This window comes from Giraffa tippelskirchi, chromosome 11, assembly GCF_054371585.1.
Source record: "Giraffa tippelskirchi isolate mGirTip1 chromosome 11, T2T-mGirTip1v1.2.pri, whole genome shotgun sequence".
In the NCBI taxonomy this organism is placed as follows: domain Eukaryota; kingdom Metazoa; phylum Chordata; class Mammalia; order Artiodactyla; family Giraffidae; genus Giraffa; species Giraffa tippelskirchi.
The window spans coordinates 124,108,761-124,130,254 of NC_137285.1; the positions used below are offsets into that span (position 1 = coordinate 124,108,761).

Below are 21,494 nucleotides of genomic sequence, written 5' to 3' on the forward strand. Positions count from 1 at the left end.
TTTTTTGTGCTCCTCTGTATGTTTGGGTTTTTTTTTTTTTTTTAAGAAAATACTCAAAAGCAAAGGGGGAAAAGGGTACAATGAGCATCCATATGTTCCCCTAGATTCAACAATTAATAATTTGCCTTGTTTGCCTCATTGCTTTCTCTTTTAAAAAATCTGAATCATTTGAAAGTGAGTTGCAGATACCATGTCACTAGATGACACCCATACCTGAGCATAAAGCTCCTAAGATTAAGAACATTTTCTTAATCACAATCCTGAAGAGAGGATGAATAATTCCATACTATCACCTAATATCCAGTTCATATTCATATTTTTCCCAATTTTCCCCAAATATATTTTTAAATTATTTTTTCAGAGTAATGCACCATTTCACATTCCAATCAGCAATCTATGAGGATTCTGACTTCTACACATCCTAACCAACATTTATTATTCTACGATTTTTTTTAATTATGGTCATCCTTGTGGGTATGATGTGATATCCCATAGCGGTTTTGTTTTGCATTTCCTTGATCACTAATGATGTCAGGAATCTATTCTTGTGTTTATGGTCCACTTTTCTATTTGTTTAGCTGTCTATCTTATTTAGAAAAATGCCTAGTTAGATCTCTGCCCATTTTAAATTTGATTTGTTTTTTATTATTTAACTGATAGTTTTTATATAGTTTAGATTCTATATTTATCTGATATATGATTTATAAATATTTCTCTCCATTCTATAGATTGTCTTTTCATTTTTTGGATGGTATCCTTTAAAGCAAAAATATTTTTAATTTTGACAAATTTCAATTTGTAAAAATTATTTTTTTCATTTTGTTGGTTATGCTTTTGTTATTATATCTAAGAAACCACTGCCAAACTCAAGGTCCTAAAGATCTACTGTTTTCTTTTAAGCATTTTATGCTTTTAGCTCTTAAGTTTCTGTATTTGATCATTTAAAATTAAGTTTTGTATACAGTGTGAAGGAAGCAGCTGACTGCATTCTTTTGCATGTGGCACCAATTGTCCAGCAACACAGAGCTCAGAGAATGAGAAATGCTGGCAGCCTGTTCCTCCCAGGAAGATACTACAGCCCTGGACGATAGCCCTGGACTGAAACCTGGGAGAAGCAGAAGCTCTGTGTTCTTAGCTTCACCTGTCTAGAGTGGGGCTTCCATACACTGAGCTGGTAGGGGCAGGGAAAGAATGAGTCATGGCCCAAATGCTCCAGACTCTTACTGTCCTTGCCAAGATTTAATAGATTTTTAAAAATATTTATTTTTATGACTGTGTCGGGTCTTCGTTGCGGCATATGGGATCTAGTTTCCTGATCTGGAATTGAACCCAGGCCCCCTGCATTGGGAGTACAGAGTCTTAGCCACTAGACCACCAGGGAAGTCCCTAGATTTTCTTGAATAAACATCCCCTCATTTGCTATGTGCTGTGAGGGCAATTTCCAGAGAATGACACACACATATATATATATGATTTTGTGATATATATATAGTTACTATTGTTCCACTGAGAAGAGGGTCTGCAGGGCCCCTCACACCACCATTCCACAAGTTGTCCATCAGCTCATTACTTTTTATTGCTGAGTAGGATTCCATTGTATGTATGGGCTACAATTTGTTTATTCACTTATCCATTGATAAACATTTGGGTCGTCTCCAGTTTGAGGCTATTACAAACAAAGATGCTTTGATTAATTGTGTACAAGACTTTGTTTTGACATATGCTTTCATTTCTCTTGAGTTCTTTCTCTCTTCATTTCATTCCACCTAGAAATGGAATGACTGGGTTATATAGGAGGCTTATGTTTAAAATTTTAAGAAATTACTAAACTGTGTTCCAAAGTGGTGGTACCATATTACATTCCCACCAACAGTGTATGAGCGTTCTAGTTGTTCCATATCCTTATCAACACTTGATATGGTCAGTCTTTTTAACTTTAGCCATTCTAATATGGGCTTCCCTGGTAGCTCAGATGGTAAAGAATCTGCCTGCTATGCAAGAGGCCCAGGTTGGATCCCTGGGTCAGGAAGATCCCATGGAGAAGGAAACAGCAACCCACTGCAGTATTCTTGCCTAAAGAATTCCATGGACAGAGGAGCCTGGCAGGCTACAGTCCATGGGTGACAAAGAGTCAGACAAAGCTAAGTGACTATCACTTAATGACTTCACTTAATAGGTGTGTAGTGGCATCTCATTGTGTTTTAATTTGCATTTCCCTAATGACTAAAAATGTGTTTGAGCATCTTGCATCTATGTTAATGAGAGGTAATGATCTATAAGTTTTCTTTTTTTGTAATGTCTTTGGTTTTGGTATCAGGGTAGTATTGGCCTCACAGAGTGAGTTAGGAAGTATTCCTTCTGCTTCTAGCCTCTGAAAGACATTGTAGAGAATTGGTATAATTTCTTCTTACATATTTGGTGGAGTTCACAAGTGCACCCATCTGGGTCTGCTGCTTTCTGTTTTGAAAGTTTATTAAATTATTGATTCAATTTCTTTAATAGATATAAGCCTATTCAGATTGTTTATTTCTTCTTGTATGAGTCTTTGCAGATTGTTTCTTTCAAGGAATTGGTCCATTTCATCTAGGTTATCAAATTTGTGGGCATAGTTCTTCATGATATTCCTTTATTATCATTTTAGCATCCATAGGATTTGTAGTGATTGTTTCCTTTCATTTTTTGTTACTAAACTCTTTATTTTGCATTGGGATATAACCAATCAGTAATTTATATCCTCTCTTTTTAAAGCAGTTAGCCTCCTAGAGGTATATCAATTTTACCAGTCTTTTCAGAGAACCAGCTTTGGTTTCATTGCTTTATCTCTGTTGATTTTCTGTTTTCAATTTCATCTCTAAGTCTTATTATTTCTTCTATTCTCCTCCCTTTGGATTTAATTTGCTCTTTTTCTAGTTTCCTAAAATGAAACAGATTATTGATTTTAGATGTTTCTTCCTTTCTATTAACATTACATGCATTCAATGCTATAAATGTCGCTCTAACTCTTTCACTGCTTCCCACAAATTTTGATATTTAATTTTTATTTAGTTTAAAATATTACAAATTTCTCTTGAGATTTCTTCTTTAACCCATACGTTACTTGGAAATGTCTTATTTAATTTCCATGTGTCCGGGGATTTTCCAATTATCTTTCTGTTATTGATTTCTAATTTCATTTTTTTGTGGTCTGAGAGTCAAAATTACATGATTTCTATTCTTTTAAAGTTGGTTAGGTGTTCTATGACCCACAGTGTGGTCTATCTTGCTGAATGTTCCATATGAGCTTGAAATGAGTGTATATTTTGCTGTTGTTAGATGAAGTAGTCTATAGATATCAGTCATACCCAGTTGATTGATGGAAATATATCCTTACTGATTTTCTGGATGCTAGATCCATTTCTTTAAATTTTTTTTTCTTTTATTTTATACTGGGGTATAGCCAATAAACAATGTTGTGATCATTTCAGGTGAACAGCAAAGGGACTCAACCATACATACACATGTATCCATTCTCCCCCAACGCTAGATTCACTTTTAATGGGGCTGCTGAAGTTTCCAACTATAATAGCAGATTCATTTATTTCTCTCTGTACTACTACTAATTTTTGTCTTTTGGGCATCTTCCCATGTGCTTATTTCCATCATATGCCTTCTCGGTGGAGTATCTGTTCGTATCTATTGTCCATTTTTGATTGGGTGGTTTGTTTTCTTATTACTGAGTTTTCACAGTAATTTTGTTTTTTGTTTTGGCCTTTTATAGCTGTTCTGGATAGAACTCTTTCTATGGATAGTGACTTTGATAGCTTCTGCCAAACAGTGGCTTGTCTTTCCATTTTCCTAATCTAATTGTATCTTTCAAAGATAAAGATATTGATAAAGTCCTACTTATCAATATTTTTCATTTGCAGATCATGTTTCTGGTATTGTATCTATGACTACTTTGCCTAACTGGAGGTCAGAAAGATTGTTTCTTTGGTCTTCCTTCTTTCTAATTTTTGGTTCACATTGTATGTACGGTTGTATATGTTGCTGCATTTTTTCCCCAAAAAACTTAAAACTATTTTCTTTTTTTTTAGTCTACAGGAAAGCTTAAGTATTGTGCCCTTCATCTGTAGTACATTCATTGTTAACATTTTGCTACATTTAGTCTACCTCCCTGGATGTGTTTCTCCTTCCAGAAACATTTGACAATAACTTGCAAGATTCTGTAACACTGACTTTTTGCCAAGTTTAAGCAAGTTGTCCTGAAAATATTCTTTTAAAGGCAGCAACAGCCACTTGTGTCATTTACTAAGGGACAAAAGCAGCACTAGCCCAGTGTGAAGGGCTTCAAAAACACAGGAGTAAAGAAGAAAATAAAACTGCCTCTTCCCTTTATTTCAACTCCATGATCCCAGAAGAGCCACCTGTCTGAGAAGTGGATGGGAAGCACACACAGGGCTCAGAAGCAAGTCCCTGATTCCCACTGCAGTCTGCAGTCCTGGGGCCACTTCTTGCAGAAAAAGCCCACACCTGGGACACCCCAGCCTCCCTGTGTGACCTTGAGCCTCTCTGGGCTAGCTGGTAAAAGTAGATAAGGTGACTGCTTGGCTGCCCTCCCAGGAGACTATTTGTATTTCTCTCGCTCTCTTTTTTTAAATAAAGCAATTTCACTTTAAAAAGTTATTTATTTATTTGGCTATGTTGGGTCTTAGTTGGCATGCGCAACATGTGAACTCTCAGCTGGGGCAGGTGGGACCTAGTTCCCTTACCAGGGACTGAACCCGAACATGCCCAGTCACATCCAACTCTTTGCAACCCCATGGACTTCAGCCTGCCTGGCTCCTCTGTGCAAGGAATTTTCCAGGCAAGAATACTGGAGTGGATTACCATGTCCTTCTCCAGGGGATCTTCCTGACCCAGGGATCGAACCCATGTCTCCTGCATTGCAGGAAGATTCTTTACCACTGAACCACCTGAAAATCCCAGACCTCCTGAATTGGCAGCACAGAGTATTAGCCACTGGTCCATTAGGAAAGTCTCTTATATCTTTGCCGTAGTAACTTCTCTATTGTCAGAAAGCGAGGTGCCCCGCCCTCCAATATCTTACTCCCAGTTGGCCTGTCCTTTAACCTTTTTCCTCTTGCTGGGAACTCTGCATCCCGGCTGCTTTTGTCTGGAATGTCAGTCTCCTCCTCCACCAATCCTTCTTTCTTCAAGGTCCAGTTAAGTGTCCCTTGCCTCAGATTTTCCCCTACATCATTCCATCCTTTAAGTGAACTTTGCACCTCCATCTTTCCTTGAAGTAAATCCCTTATTGCTGTGGGTCAGGCTTATGCCAGAGACTGCTTCACATTCCTATCTCATTCAGTGCTAAGACAACACTCAAGGAAGTTTATTACAGCCATTTCAGAGATTAGGAAACTCATCCTCAGCATACTGGGCAAGGTCAGTTACCCCAAATTAGGGCAGAGCGAGGTTGGCTCAGGTCACCATCTCTCCTACAGAGACTGGAGCTCTCATCTGCAACCCCAGCAGTCTGTGCACACAGAGGTCAGGCCTATGTCTGATATACCTGCAATATGTAATCTGTCCCCCCACTTCATCTCCATGAGTCTAAATTGGCCTCTTGTTCACAGTCTATATAGCTGCAGGTTGCCTCCTCCATGAAGCTTTCCCTGATTCCTACTGAAAGTGATGTTCCTTTTCTGTACACCCCTACACGCTAAAATCAGTGGCCTGACTCGTCTGCTTTTTCCATCTCCACTCAGACCTCATCTCCAAGAGCCCAAGGTCCTACATACTGGCACTTAATCAGCTTCATTCAATAGATTTTAAATATTTTAATTTATTTGCATTATCTCTTTCTAATATTTACTGATTTTTAACCTTCTTTTGGCTTTTTTCTCCCTATCAAAGCATGTTTAAACTGTCAAAGAAATTAGGAAAAAATAAAAACCACACAAAATTGTCTACAGATAACCAAATCAACATTTTAGTAGATTTTTAGTCTGATTTCTGTAAACATATGTAGAGTTGAGATTATACTGTATAAACAGTTCTAAAGTCTACTTCTAAAAAAATCTAACATTACACTAAAGACAATTGCCATGTCATTAAAAATTACATGGGTCACACCCACTAGGATGGCTAGACTAAAAGACGGACAGATAATAACAAATGTGGCAAGGATATGGAGAAATCGATCTGAACACTCATACAATGCTGGTGAGAATGTAGAATGATAGAGCTTTTGGAAAATAGTCTGGCAGTTCTTCAGTTAATTAAATATAGAGTTTATATATTTTTAAAATTGAATTTTATGGTTTTTTGGCTGCATCGTGTGGCATGTGGGATCTTAGTTCTCTGACCAGGGATTGAAGCAATGCCCTTTGCACTGGGAGCACCGAGTCTTAACCACTGTACCTCCAGGGAAGTCCTCCATAGAGTTAATATATGATCCGGCAATTTTACTCCTAGATGTATATTCAAGAGAATGAAAACATATATCCATACAAACACTTGTACATAAATGTTATTAGCCACATTATTCATTATAGCCCCAAAGCAGAAACAACCTAAATATTCATCAACTAATGAATGGATAAATTTTGGTGTATCCACAATGAAATACCAATACATGCTACAACTTCAGTGAACCTTGAAAACATTGTGCTAGGTTAAAAAAAAAAAACAACAGTCAAATACAGAGGACCACATATTATGTGATTTCATTTTCATTAAATGTCCAGAATAAGCAAATCTACAGGGACAGAAAGTAGATTTGTCAGCTGCATTGAGGGGTGGGAGGGACTTGGGAGCATATGAGAAGTGACTGCTAACAGGTAGAGGGTTTTCTTGGGGGGTGTCAAAAGTGCTTCAAAATCGATCACAGTTATGGTTGTAAAACTTCATGAATATGCTAAAAACCACTGTATACTTTAAGTCCATAAATTGTATGTTATGTGAATTATAGATCAATAAAGCTGTTATAATTAAAAACAAAAAAACTCCATGGCAGCATTTTTAATGTCTCTAGACACTATTCCTTCGCACAACTTCATCATAATTTATTTAGATTTCTATTGTTAGGCCTTTATGTTTTCCATTAATTCCTTTGTTTCAAAACATTTCAAACACACACTAAAATGAATACTATAACAGACCCCTGTACCCATCACCCACTGCAACAATACATCAAAGCAATTTTTGCTTTTACAGACATGGATTTGGTGAACAGTCTTGTGCAAAATCTTTGTCCACATTCCACACTGTTTCCTTCCATTTATACTGAATTCAATTCGGTTCAAACCACTTCCTTAAAGCTTCACAGTGCCTTCCCAGAGTATCCAAGGGATGTGATAGATGAGATCCCACCGTGCTCCTGGGGTGCTCCCAGTCTGGTGGGGGAGATAGATATTGAATTGGGGGGACTAGTTGGGGCCGAGGCTGTGTAATTGGAGACAGTCCTCGCCCTATACCCAGGAAGGGTGCCCCTCACTCACGGGAGTCACTCAACCCCAGGAAATTGTTTTCCAAATCTTAGCTCAGCCCTGTCTTTCTTCTATTCAGCCACATGGGGGCGCCAAAAGCCAGAGTCTTTTACAGCCTCATCTGGGAAGGTGGCTGCGGTGGGCTCTGTGCCCCTTTTCTTGGTGAGCTGGCCTGGTGATGACCCTCTTTTGGCTTTAGGATACTCAAGTGGGAAATTTAGGAAGTGAGCCATGTGGCATCACCAGTGCTATATTTCGATCTCCCACCTTTAACGAGCTCTCATCAGCAGTGTATCCTGGACTCTGTTTCCCAGCATCTACTTCCGGTGGTCCAGGGGATCCAACTGAGTTCCCCTCCACTCTGGATCCCAGGAGAGATTAATGCCTACCAAGGCGACTTCCTGCTTTTTGCAGAGGCCTACAAGAAGCAGTTTACTCCTCTAGGAGTGACTCGGGCAGCAAACTTGCTGGCAATGTATGGCTGGTAGGTAAGGAGTCTACCCACTGATGCCCCACAACAATTCATGCTGGGAGCCACCCAGATGCGGGCATCACCAGGAACACCCAGCTCCGGCAGTGAGGTTAGGGTGTGGGAGGAGGAAGACAAAATGAGTCATCAGAGACTTACAAAAGCCTGACCTAACAGATGTCCGGCCCAGCCCAGAGGAGACTTGGCCCCCAGTGGGCACGGTCTCTAGAGGACCATGAAGACTGATGTCTGACATAGCTAAGTGCTGAGTCAAAGGAGAGGGTGTTTCCTTTCCTAAGAGGGCTTATCCTGAGTTGAAGGGGTCTCCAGCCTTGCAGTTCTGCTGTCTCAGCCAATGCAAGCCAGGCTCTAAGCTTTGTAGGGATGTCTGTCTCCCTCTGGGGGGACTCTCTCAGCGGTGATCCCAGCACCTCTCTATTGGCCTTGCCCCGGCTTGTCCCTGGCCCTTCCCAGGATGCTTCTTTTAATCCAATGAGTTGGCAGCAACCATCAGGTCAGAAGCCACTCCCCAGATTGCCAAGCAGTTCATCCACAGGGGGCGGGGCAGGGGGGGAGGAAAGGCCAGCTCACACATCCTGAGCACCTACTCTGTGTTGGGCTGGCCCTGGAAGAGCCTCTTTGTACATGTTATCGCATTTCTTTCTCAAAACGGCAGCCTCAAGAGACAACTCTTATATATTCACTTCACAGAGCAGAAAGTTGAAACTCAGCCGGGCAGTGTGAGGACTCAAGCCCAGGCTGGTCTGATTTGGGCCTAGGTCTTCTTCCTCCTCCCCACCTGCTTTCTGCACATGCTCTGATTGCCCCACCTGCCTTCTGCACGTGCTCTGATGGGTCTGCACTGACTCCAGTCTCCCTGACTCTTGGCGCTACTTCACTCCAGCACTCGCCCAGGCCCACCCAGCTGAACATATGCTCCCAAGCTCACCTGCACCAGGGTGTAGCTCATCCCTGACAGCAACCCTGACTGCCTCTTAACAGTCATGTGACCTTGAGCAAGTCACTTAACCTCTGCGAGCCTCAATTTTCTCATCTGAGAATAGGGACCATAACTCAAAAGAGTTGTTATGAGACTTAAGACATTATATGTAATCTTGTTAGTACCTGACTAAAAGTTGACTATTTTTTTAAGTGTTAGCTATTTGTGCTATTATTGTACACCTGCATGTTTGTACACTCTATACGTGTAAAAAGTCACAAGCTGGATACACAGGGACACAAGTACTGCCATGCACATCTACATACCCACATAGGAACACAAAATAAAACAGTCAGCTACCTGCTGTATCATGTGCCCACGTACCTGAGTCAGGCTCTACTGGGGTTGCTTGAGGAATACCTATAAAACCGAAGAAAGGAAGTCTGGCCTTGGGGTCCACCCAGGCTGGCTGGGAAAGTAAGATCTGTGATCAGAGTGGTCTGCAGACCAACCTGGAACCTTGTTAGAATCTTGAATAATTCCATATGCCACCCCACACCTTCGGAATTAGAATCAGCAAGATCCTCAGAAAACAAGGCAGAGAGGAGGGAAGTGGATCCAGCTGCTGTTCGTAAGTGGGAGGAGCTGACTTTAGACCGAGTACTGGGGATCTGCAACCTACCTCCACAGCAGGCTGGTAGACCTTCTGGCTCATCCTCTGTGGTTGGGAGTTGATGCTAAGGTGTGAAGCCATCCAACTCGGCCTTGGGAAGACAGACAGGGTGCCTCAACCTTGTTCTAGAAGAATATAAGTAGCAAAGTCCTTCCCTGGACCGTCCCAGGTTCTGATGGGCTGGGAGACAGGAGCTACATCAGGGCCCAAGCAATTGGCAGACGGTGCCTGCCCTTCAAATCCCCTCCTGAAATGTGTCCGTGCTCATCTGTGACTCTCCAGCCAACATCATGGTAGGGCCACTGCCAGAACTCTGGCTGACCTCTCCAGCCTTCATTGGAGCGTGGGCTCATTCCCTCAGGGATGTTGGAGCCTGAAGCCTGGGCCAGGGCTCTCTCCCTATCCCTGTTGAGGCTAATTTTAGGGCTGCCTTGACAGCTGCCTCAGCTCAACCTGGGTCAATTCCCAGCTGCTCAGTGTTGGGGTCAGTGGGGGTCAGCTGGGGAGTGGGCCAGGCTGGTCCCAGCTTTGGCTGCAACAGATAAAACTAGAATCTGTAACCTCCAACCCCAGTGACCATCCCCACTGCCTGGAGAGCCCCCTCAGGGCTGAGCTGACCAGCAGGGCAGGATGGGAACTGATCCTATTCTCAGCCTGGCACACACTCTGCAGACAGACAAACCAAACCCAGGGAAATCTGGGAGTAACAGAGATCAGAGAAGTCGGGACCTCGAACACCCTCTAGCTCAGCATCTTGACTGAAAAGGGCAGAGGGGTGAGGTCTCAGCCAGAGTCACAAAGCCAGGGCTGGCAGCGCTGGTGCTGCAGCCTGAGCTTCCTGATCCCTGACCAGGTCCTGTGCCCTGAGCACCAGGGCTGGGTGGAAATGCAGAGGGGCCGAGCGACTAAAGTAGCCCATGAAGGTTGAAAGTGAAAGTGCAAATTGCTCAGTCGTGTCCGACTCTTTGCGACCCCATGGACTATACAGTCCATGGAATTCTCCAGGCCAGAATACTGGAGTGGGAAGCCTTTCCCTTCTCCAGGGGATCTTCCCAACCCAGGGTTCAAACCCAGGTCTCCCGCATGGCGGGCGTATTTTTTTTACCAGCTGAGCCACAAGGGGAGCGAGGAGTATTGGAGTGGGTAGCCTATTCCTTCTCCAGCAGATCTTCCTGACCCAGGAATGGAACCGGGGTCTCCTGCATTGCAGGTGGATTCTTTACCAACTGAGCTATCAGGGAAGCCCATGAAGGTTAAGCCCAGGTATTGGCCTAGAGGCTGCAGAGAGGGGACCCTTCTCAGGATCCATCCTCCCTGATGCTAACCCAATTCATACTTCTTAAGCTCCCTATGCTGTGACCAGAGGATTCAGGAGCAGATGGCCCCTGGGATAGTTGACAGAAGAAAGATTTTAGCCTCTAAAGAGAGACGGATGGAGTCCTTGCTCTGTCACCCACATTCTGGTCTTTAGTTTCTTCTCTGATGAAATGGATGCAGTGATATACAGTCACAGACTGGCTGGGAGAATGAACGGAGGATAGCTAGTGTGCTGGCAGCTTTAATGTGCTGTGACCACACTGCGGCTCATTGACTGGGGACAGGCTCCCTCCTGCGGATAATCCGGACCCTGAGGGGCTCTCACAACCTCCGTCCCCACCACGTTCATCCCCACCCTGCCCCCGACAGGGCAATGTTGCAAGAAGAAAAGGGAACAGATCTTGAAGACGACCCGGGCAAGAGGGAAAGGAAGCACCAGGAGGGTCACAGAAGGAAGCTGCGGTTCTCCCCCGCCCCCACTCGCAACCTTTGCTCCTTCTGTTCCCTCTGTTCCCATCTTCTGTCAGCCCTTCTCACTGTTCCCTCCTTCCCACCTCCCCCTTCCCGGTTGCTCTGAGTTCCCTCACCCTTGAGGCCTGAGCCCCTGCCCTAGAAGTTCTCCGGTCTCCGGTCTGCCAGAGGCAGTGTGTGGATGCGCATGTGGCGCACATGGAGTGGTGCTGCGACACGCAGGGAGTGGCGCGCAGGGAGTTGTGGGGCGCGCAGGGAGTTGTGGGGCGCATGGCTGCCACTCAGTAAATATGTAATGGCCCACCTCAGATCCTTTCAGAAACAAGCTTATGTGTACATGAATAAATAGACAAACGTTGACTGACTCTAAAAACACACACATACACCCTGAGAAAAGCCTTGTTTACCCACCCTCCCTGGAAAACAAGTTGATTCCGGCAGTGGACTCTCCCGATGATTGAAGGTGAAGGAATCTACCAATTAGGAAGGAAGGCGCGTTCCAGGTGGAGGGATCGTCCTGAAACAAGGCTGGGAGCTGGAGAATGCTCAGCAGTCCGTGGAACAGCAGTGTGAGGTGAGCTGGTGAGGCTGGCAGGGTCCAGATCATGAAGAGCCTCAACTATCAGGCCAAGGAGCTGATTTTATCCTGAGGGCAATGGGGAGCTGTGGAGAGGTTTTGAGCAGGAGAAAGATGAGGTTGGATGTGCTGCCAGTAGGATCCCTCCCTACTGCTGCAGGGAGCACGAGACTGAGGGCCGAGATCGAAGGAGCTCACTGCTTCAAGGTTCAGGTGAGAGAAGATGAAGTAAAAATGAAGGTGAGAGGAAGGAAGGTGAGAAGTGGACTCTCCCCAGGATATCACAGAGGGATGGCCAGGACTGAGCAAAATGTTGGAGGAGGGCAGGGAGGGGCTGAGAGGAGGCTCCATGATTCTCAGGTACTGCCCACGTGGCCAGCTGGCTGGAGGTGCCCTCACTGAGGTTGAGACAGAAACAGGTTTGGGAAGAGATGCAGAGCTCACCTTTGGACATACCAGAGAGATCATATGACTAGAGGTGGAGATATCTAGACTGGTCAGAGGCCTGGGGCCAGACAAATCTGGACAGACCTCTCGGAGTGACATTCTTTGGATAACTATGAAGTGTTCCAAGTGTCCCCAAGACAGTCCTTGAGGCCCCAACCACCCATGGTCTCCAAGACAGATAAGACCTGGATGTGAGCCTCAGAGAATGAGAGGAAATAGGGTCCACAAAGGGTCTGTCAAGGATAGAGGGGAGTCTGGGGTCTAAAGGTAAGGGACACCCCTAGGGTAGTGGCTGGCACAGTGTACACCCCTAAGGTATAATACATAACCCGAGGTGATTGTTGGCAAAGGTGCCTACAGAATAAACCTGGAGAAGAATGTGACACCAAGGTTTTGTTTCTTCAGGGTTTTGAGATTACCCAGGGGAGCTTTGCTGCTGACAGTGAAATAGGCCATAGACGTTATTAGAGGAACAGAAGGTATGTTTGTGACAAATGTCAAAGCGATAACCAAAGAGAGGGGAACGGAGCACATTACTCATTGTGGCGAGCACATTCCCATCAGCACACGCACCATTCTGCCATGAGAGGGCTCCATGATTTTACTGAGAGCTTACTATTTATCCACACGTTAAAAAGGATGTCTTTTGTGCAACCCTGCCATGAGAATATAGCTATTAACTGAGACTAGATGTTGCCTTTCTAGGGCCCGAGAGTGGGCTCTTGCCTAACACTTGGAAATGAATGTCCCAGGAGACACACTCACTGACAGAGCAAGAGACTTTATTGGGAAGAGGCGCCTGGGTGGAGAGCAGCAGCGTAAGGGAACCCAGGGGAACTGCTCTGCCGTGTGGCTCACAGTCTCAGATTTTGTGGTTTTATGGTTAGTTTCCAGGTTGTCTCTGGCCAATCATTTTGACCCAGGGTCTTTCCTGGTGACATGCACAGCACTCAGCCAAGATGGATTTCAGCGAGAATAATTCTGGGAGATTGGTAGGACATAGGGATTGGAGTCTCCTCTCTCCTTTTGACCTTCCTTAAATTCTTCCTGTTGGTGGTAGTTTGTTAGAGAGAAGAGCCTGTAGGGCTACAGTCCATGAGGTCACAAAAGAGTCTAAAACTACTTAGCGACTGCGTGCAAGCTAAGTCACTTCAGTCATGTCCCACTCTTTGCAACCCCATGGACTGTTGCCCGACAGTTCCCTCTGTCCATCGGATTTCCCAGGCAAGAGTACTGCGGTGGGTTCCATTTTCTTCTCCAGGAGGTCTTCCTGACCCGGGGATCGAACCAGCATAACTCTGGAATTGAGTCCCCTGGCCATTCTCAGGTGTTTTCTAGTCCAGACGGTGCACTGGGACAGACGGGTGAGAGCCCAGCCCCTAAGCTCACAATCAGTCCATCTCATCCCTGTGCTGTTACTCTCTCAGTTCCCAGGCCCAGGCAGGGCTGTGACTGGAGAAGGGAGCCCTGGGCCTCGGGGGCTCCCAGACCCACAGAGAGCCACACTCCTAGCAGAGGTTGTACCACACACCTGCAGCTAGGGGACTGCCACATCATGCCTTGTGTGCCACACAAGGCTTTCTTTCAACAAAGGCTTATTGAGCACCTGCTCAGTGCCAGGCACTGTTCTGGGATCTCCAGAGAGTGAACAGGATTTAAACACATAATGTAGCATCAAGGAGGGAAAGTGGGATGAAGAAACACAGAGCAGGCAGGGGGTGGGCAGTTTCAGCAGGGAGCGTGGAATGACAATTCCATAGAAAAACCCTAGCCTGTGGGTCTGACTGGCTGGGTGATTTGGGTTAAGTCCCTGCCTCTATGAGTGTGGAAGAATTGATGCTTTTGAATTGTGGTGTTGGAGAAGACTCTTGAGAGTCCCTTGGACAGCAAGGAGATCAAATCAGTCTGTCCTAAGGAAAATCAATCCTAAATATTAATTGGAAGAACTGATGCTGAATCTGAAGCTCCAATTCTTTGGCTGCAATGCAAAGAACTGACTCATTAGAAAAGACCCTGATGGTGGGAAAGACTGAAGGCAGGAGGAAAAGGGGGCAACAGAGGAAGAGATGGTTGGATGGCATCACCGACTCAGTGGACATGAGTTTGAGCAAGCTCCAGGAAATGGTGAAGGATGGAGAATCCTGTCGTGCTTCAGTCCATGGGGTCCCAAAGAGTCAGACACGACTGAGTGACTGAACAACAACTGAGTCCATTCCCAGCTCCCCTCACCTCAGTTTCCTCCTTGGGAGTTAAACTGAGTCATCTCTGAAGTGCCTGAGTGGCTGGCCAGCCCTCTCACATGAAGTCCAGCCCCGCCCACTTGCTCCTGCCCAAGAGACACCCCCTTCCAGCCAACCCACCCCCAGTTCCTCTGGGCAGCAAGCCCAGCAGGAGCTGAGAAGCCCAGGGACTCGGAACTGCTCTAGATGTAGTCTGGCAGGTGGTGACTCACCTGGGGTTGTCAGGATCCAGGAAACTGCCTGAGGCTAGGCTAACCTGGGGCCTTCCTGCCCTGCCTTACCCAGGAGGGCCCTGGCCTTTCCTAAACCCCCTTCCCCAAGGGTCCTTCTCCTCTCCCGGAGGCCCAAGTTACAGGCAAGGAGTTGCAGGGGCCCAAGGGCTTGCCAGTGCCTGTCCCCTCTGGGCCTTAGTCTCCCAGTCCACGTATGGGGGGTGGTATGAGACTAAATGGGCTTCCCAGGTGACACTAGTATTAAAAAAAAACAAAACCTGCCTGCCAATGCAGGAGACATGAGAGATACAGGTTCAATCCCTGGGTTGGTAAAATCCCCTGGAGAAGGAAATAGCAACCCACTCCAGTATTCTTGCCTGGAGAATCCCATGGACAGAGGAGCCTGGCGGGCTACAGTCTCTGGGGTCGCAAAGAGTTGGACACTACTGAAGCAACTTAGCATGCACACATGCATGAGACTAAATAATCTTCAGTATTGCTTCCATCTAAATTGTGGGTTTGTTGAGGATGCTGTTGGAGGCCCAAGACTTCTCTGATGGTTCCCTAGAGGCTCAAGCAGGGGCAAGTGGCAGGTTCTGAAATGGGGGTGAGGAAATGGTTACCATGTTTAGCTAATAAAAATTGAAATTTCAGAGAAGCAAGGAAGAACTTTTTAGTATAGGCGTGTCTCCAGTGTTACTTATTCTAAGTAATTATTCACTGTATGTCTGAAACTCAGATTTATTGGGTGTCTGGCATTTTATCTGGCAGCTCCACATGGGGAAAGTGAGTGGAGCTTGGCCTTAACAAAGGGAGGTCCTAGATTCTCAGATGATCAGAGGTCTGATCACCTACCTTGCTGTTCTTTGAGTTCCTTATCCATGGACTTCCTGATACCCTGTTAGAAGGTAGGGGGGGGTGCGGTTTCCCTGGAGGCTCAGGAAACACAATACAGGAGACACAGTATTGATTCCTGGTCCAAGAAGATCCATATGCCGAGGAGCAACTAAGCCCATGCCCCATAACTATTGAGCCAGTACTCTAGAGCCCACAAGCTGCAACTACTGAAGCCGCCACTCCTAGAGCCCTTACACTGCAATGAAGACCTAGCACAACCAAATAAATAAATATTTTTTTCAAAGAAGAAGGTAGGGGGATAAGAGAGGGAGAACCAGAAGCTGGGGAAGACCAAGAGCTGTGTATAGAGGCACAGAGGCCCCAGGAGGCAGCACCTGGATTCCTCCTGCCCCATATACAGCCAACGTCACCACCCCTCCTCCCAATAAGGCAGGCTGGTCCCCCCATCGTCTCTGGCACAGCCCAGACTCATTCCCACCTCCACATCCCTGCTGTATTCTTTCCCGCTGTCCTCGTATACAAACTCCACCCACTGTAGGAACCTCCCTCAGCTGTTCTTTACCATCAGGACCTTTTCTTCTGACTGCCATCAGACTCACTGTCACAGAGCCACTCAGTCAACCAGGTGCCCTCTGTGTAGCCAAACCCATAGCAGTGATCAGGACAGACACAGCTCCTGCCTCCATGGAGCTCACCATCTAGTGGGGAGACAGACAAGTGACAATCACCAAACAGGGGAATAATCGTCCTTTCACAGGACAGATGAATCCACGTGACTGGGGGCTTCATTCCTGTGGGGCCCTACCTGTTCTGTTTTATTTGGGCCCTACCACAGAACAGGTTTCAGCCTGTATTAGTGGAAAAAATAAAAGTGCTGAGGAAGAACAGCAGAGGGAAGGCCTCCCAGGAGACCTTCCCCCTCATAGTTGGAAAAGGGGCCTTCCAGGTGAAGGTCAGGTGTGTGCAGTGAACTAAGGGGGGGAGAATGTGACTGATGTGGAGAATCAGCACAGATGAGGCTGAGAGCCTGCCAAGAGCACCAGTGCTGTGGTCCCGTGACCTGGGGACCACATGGCATCCTGACGTGTCATTGCTGGGAGGGTGGCCTGTCCTGTGAGAGTGCATTGCCAGAGGGCGGGGGCTGGGTCTTTCTCATCTCTCATGCTCTCTTGAACTGGGCTGAGAACCCCAAACAGAAGATGGTTTGATAGAGAACTGAGGAAGGGGATGGCTGCTCCCAGCTGGCTCGGAGGACCAGTCACACTCAAGGCATCAGGTGTTGCAGGGCCAATTTTAGTAGGTGAAAACAGTCGCTCAGCAATATTAGATAAGGTGAGTGGCTTTCTGCCCTACACGGAGGCCCCTGTTGCTTTCAGCATCTGTTTATCCAGGCTGCTTCACACCATGGTGTGGGACAGTGCAGTGACAGTGACGGGCAATGTCTAACTACTAGGCGTGCATGCTCAGTCGCTTCAGTCTTGTCCAACTTTTTGGGACCCCATGGACTACAGCCTGCCAGGCTTCTCGTCCATGGCATTTTCCCACAAGAATACTGGAGTGGGTTGCCATGCCCTACTCCAGGGTATCTTCCCGACCCAGGGATCGAACCTGCATCTCTTGTGTCTCCTGCATTGCAAGTGGATTCTTTACCACTGAGCCACTGGGGAAGTCTTACCTACCAAGCACTGAGCTCCAACTCAGTAAACCATGCCCCCTACAGATATCATCTCCAAAGCCCAAATTAAAGAAGCAGGACGTTCAGTTGCTAGGAGTTTAGGCTAAACCAGGATTTTAACACAACTTTATCCAGTGCTGAGGGTCAAGCTTTTATTTCACTGAGCCACCCTTATTTTTAAAGTGTACTTTGAGATGTTGCTTATTCTCTGCACTGAGAAGCTCACTCCAGCTTTATCCTATTCTGATCTTTACTATTCATGCTGCAGATGCTGGCAAAGCTGTTGCTTGTGAGCTCTGCAGTGGCCTTTGCCTGGAAACAATAAGGGAGAGAAGGAATCAGGAAGGTAGAGGTGAGGCCTGCTCCTCCTGGGGTTCATTGGTGCTTTCCCAGGGTGCCCCACCCTTCCTCCAGCCCACAGCCCTGCCTACCCTGAGTCATGCACTCCCCAGCAATCTTGGGGCATCTGGGCCCCTTGCACAGACACAGCCTTCGTCCTCCGTGGCCCAGGCTGACACCGTCCTACTATGCATTGCCCTGCAAGTGCTTTGCTCCCTCAAGGTATTCAGTGGCCACGATTCGGGATTACGTCTGGGCAAGATACCTCATGGATTTGTGGTATACCATGTCTACCCTGCCAGACTGTGAAGGACTTGAGGAGAGGGACTTTTCATTCTCTCATCTATATCCTCAGTAAGCACCTATTGTGTGCCAGGCAGTGTTAGGCACCAGGGTGTGATTGAGGCTGAAATGCCCAGAGACTTCTGACTGTTCTGCCACCCTGGCTGCCCCTGGGTGTACCACACAGGCCTCCTCGCAGTCCTTCAATTAAAGGGCTAATGTCTGGCTCACCAAGGGCATTCTAGGAGCTCAAGTCACATCGACCCACATCTTGGACCTCCTGGACTTTGCAGTCCTCTCCAGGTGTGTGCCTGGTACAGGGCAAGTCCTCACAAGGGTGGGTGTGGGGTGGTTTTCACGATGATTCACCTGATGAGGGCCATGGAGAATATTAAGTACTGTTGGACACGGACATGCCCGAGACCTCGAGAGCCATTCTGTGCCAGTCTCCTCACTAGTAACCCTTGGAGTCAGGTTTGCCTGTGGATAGATACTTTCCTACCCATTCCTTTTCTCCCACTGGCTCCATATCCAGCCAGTCCTCTCTCTCTGTTCTGGCTTCTGTATCAGTCATGGATTAGTGGTGTTGGCAGCAGGTACCACTTCCCTGGAGCCTGTGGGCTTCTCAGCTCCATCCAAGAACCTTGACAGGAACCTGAGACCTTATATCAGGCTCTGTGCTAAGCACATTACATGAATTCTCTCTTCCTCCAACAGTCCTATAAAATAGACATTATTAATCTTTATTTTACAGTTGTGGAAACTGAGGGTCATAGGGTTTAAATAAATTAATAAGTGATGGAACCAGGGTTTGAATCCAGGGCTGTGCATTCTAAACCATTCCTCTTAACCTCTACACTGCCCCGCTTTGCATTTATATTTGAGAAAGGCCTTGTTCAAAGGCATCCATGGTATCATCATATACCAAATGGAGAAATGTTTGCTCAGTAGAGGAGGAAATAATCCCTGATTAATGGGTGGGAGTATCTATGGATATTGTGTAGGATTGAGATATCATTCTACTGTTGATTTAGAACATAACCATCAGGCCTTGAGACTACACCTGTGAAAAGGCAGTGAGGCATCTCATCTAAAGTTCTTCCTGGTTTAAGTCCGCCTGGGGAAGATGAGTGGACCAGGGCCTGGAAAGCAGAACTGCTGTGAGGTCTTTGATATGGAAGAGAAACCCTGACTCTTGGTCTGGATTTTTTTTTTCTCTTTCTTTTTTATTTTTTAAATTATGACAGTATGATAATACATTTATAGGAGACTTGGAACAGAACAAAGTTACATATAGTTCCACTATGTATTACAATTATTTAAGTGGATAAATTAAGATTTTTAGTTGGAGTTTCAATATCAAACTCTCAAAATTTAATAGAATGAATATACAGAAAAGTAAAAGGATATAATACATCTGAAAAGCCCTATGAACCAATTCAACATAATTAAGAATTATACAGTTTTCACACAATAGCAGGTGCAAATTCTATTCAGGTTCCCATAGACTATATAAACTAGGAGACACTGGAACATATTAAGGGACATAAAACAAGGTACAAAAATTTCATGGTCTAAAGGTATTTAAATCATACAGAGTCTGTTCTCTTATCACTGTGAAATTATGTTAGAAATCAATATCAAAAGATATTTGAAAATAACCCACATATTTTCAAATGCACTGTGATGTTTACCAAGAGATGTTTGTTAGTCTAGATATTTAAAGGTATTGGTGTCTACAAGGGGACTTCCAAGTCAGGAAGAGGCTGGTGAAAGACCTGGAAAGTAGGGTAAGCTCTTATTTTTCTTCCTGGGGTCAATTTGCACTTGAGAACATCTGTTACACCAAACTAGTAGGTCACACTCCACTCTGTTCATTTCTTCATTGCCATCTCTATCTGAACAGCCTTGTTATAGCCGTTGTAAGGATTTTTAAAGCATACATTTTTAAGACAATCTTTTAAAGTAAAGTTTTTAAAAGAATAGTTTTGTGTTTTTTTTTTCCTGTGCAGCATGGCAAGTTTGTTCCCCGACCAGAGATCGAACCCGTGCCCCTTGAAGTGGAAGCATGGAGTCTTATCCACTGGACCACCAAGGAAGTCCCAAGAATAGTTTAATATTTATGGAAAAGTTGCAGAGATTGTTCAGAAGATTCTCATATACCCCTACCTGATTTCCTCTATTGGACTATCTTATATTTGTCACAACTAATGAACAAATACTGGTACATTATTAACTAACCAGAGTCCATACTTGATTTGAATTTCCTTAGCTTTTACCTAACGTCCTTTTTCTGTCTCAGGATACTTTCTCACATTTAGGTATCATGCCTCCCTACACTCTTTCTGGTCTGGACAGTTGCTTAGATGTCACTTGTTTTTGATGACCTTGACAGTTTTGAGGAGTATTGGTCAAGAATTTTGTAGACTGTCTCTCATTTTGAGTTTTCCTGGTGTTTTTCTCATGATTAAACTGGAATTTGGAGTTCTTTGGAGTAAGACCTCACAGATAAAGTGCTGTTCCCATCATATCAGATCAAGGGTACATTCAATCAACATGACTCATTACTGTGGTTATTAACCTTTATCACATGGCCAAGGTTATGTTTGTCAGGTTTCCCACTGCAAAGTCACTAAGAGGATGCATTTTGTGTTGTACCAACCCAACTCACTAAGACGGGGTTGGGGGGGCGGCACTCCTGGAAGTCTGCCTGGCGGTGTAATCAATGAGAGAACCCACAGAGAGGGAGGTGAATCTCGGGGAGTAGCAACCTGCTAGCATCAAAGGCCAAAAAGCTCAGTTACCAGCTTTAACAGAGAGCAGGTCTCATCCATCTCAGTTGTCCCAATACTTGGCACAAGGCTGTCTGTTGAATGCATTGGATTTTTTTCTTTTGCAGATGCTTTGTTTGCAGATGCACTTTTTGGATTGTGGTGAAATTCACTTAACATAAAATTAACCACTTTAAATTGCATAATTCAGTGGCATTTATATATTCACAGTGTTGTACAACACCCCCCCCATCTAGTTCCAAAATGTTTTCATCACCCCAAAAGAAAACCCCAGAGCCACTAAACAGTCACTTCCTGTTTTCCTCTCTCCTCATTGATGCTGGTTATTTCATATAAATGGAATCACATAATATGTGACCTTTTTGGTTTGAGTTCTTCCACACAGAATGTTTTCAAGGTTCATTTGTACTATAGAATGTGTCAGAACTTCATTGCTTTTATGGCTGAGGAATATTCCATCATATGTATATACCACATTTTGTTGATCCACTCATCCATCACTGGACATCTGGGTTGTTTCCACCTTTTGGTTGTTGTGAATAGTGCTACTATGAACACTCATGTATTTGTTTTTGTACCTGTTTTCAGTTCTGTTGTGTATAGCTATGCATGATTGGACTTTTAAAGAAGGTGATATATCTTCACAAATTTTCAGGAAGCTGGTCAAACTTATATAGCAGCTCTGGTTATGGACCAGGGCCTGTGGGAAAGGGGGTTTCTGTCTTGGGCCCAG

General features: G+C 45.2%; 1 protein-coding gene and 1 long non-coding RNA gene across 4 annotated transcripts in view; one reads left to right on the top strand and one right to left on the bottom strand.

Moving 5' to 3' along the window:
* FCHSD2 (FCH and double SH3 domains 2) overlaps positions 1 to 11,573 on the bottom strand; it is a 288,868-nt gene extending 277,295 nt beyond the window's left edge. For all 3 annotated transcript variants that reach the window (XM_081539493.1, XM_081539492.1, XM_081539496.1), the window contains exons 1-2: positions 11,456 to 11,573; positions 9,561 to 9,676 (exon numbers count right to left, since the gene is read on the bottom strand). In XM_081539493.1, coding sequence (XP_081395619.1) covers positions 9,561 to 9,632 — 72 coding nt within the window. In that variant the 5' untranslated portion in view covers positions 9,633 to 9,676; positions 11,456 to 11,573. The remainder of the gene's footprint in view (positions 1 to 9,560; positions 9,677 to 11,455) is intronic.
* LOC145525780 (uncharacterized) lies at positions 11,572 to 21,111 on the top strand. Its single transcript, XR_014068396.1, has 3 exons — positions 11,572 to 11,913; positions 12,769 to 12,842; positions 19,982 to 21,111. It is a non-coding gene; the product is annotated as an uncharacterized LOC145525780 (long non-coding RNA).
* Positions 21,112 to 21,494: the final 383 nt, after the last annotated feature.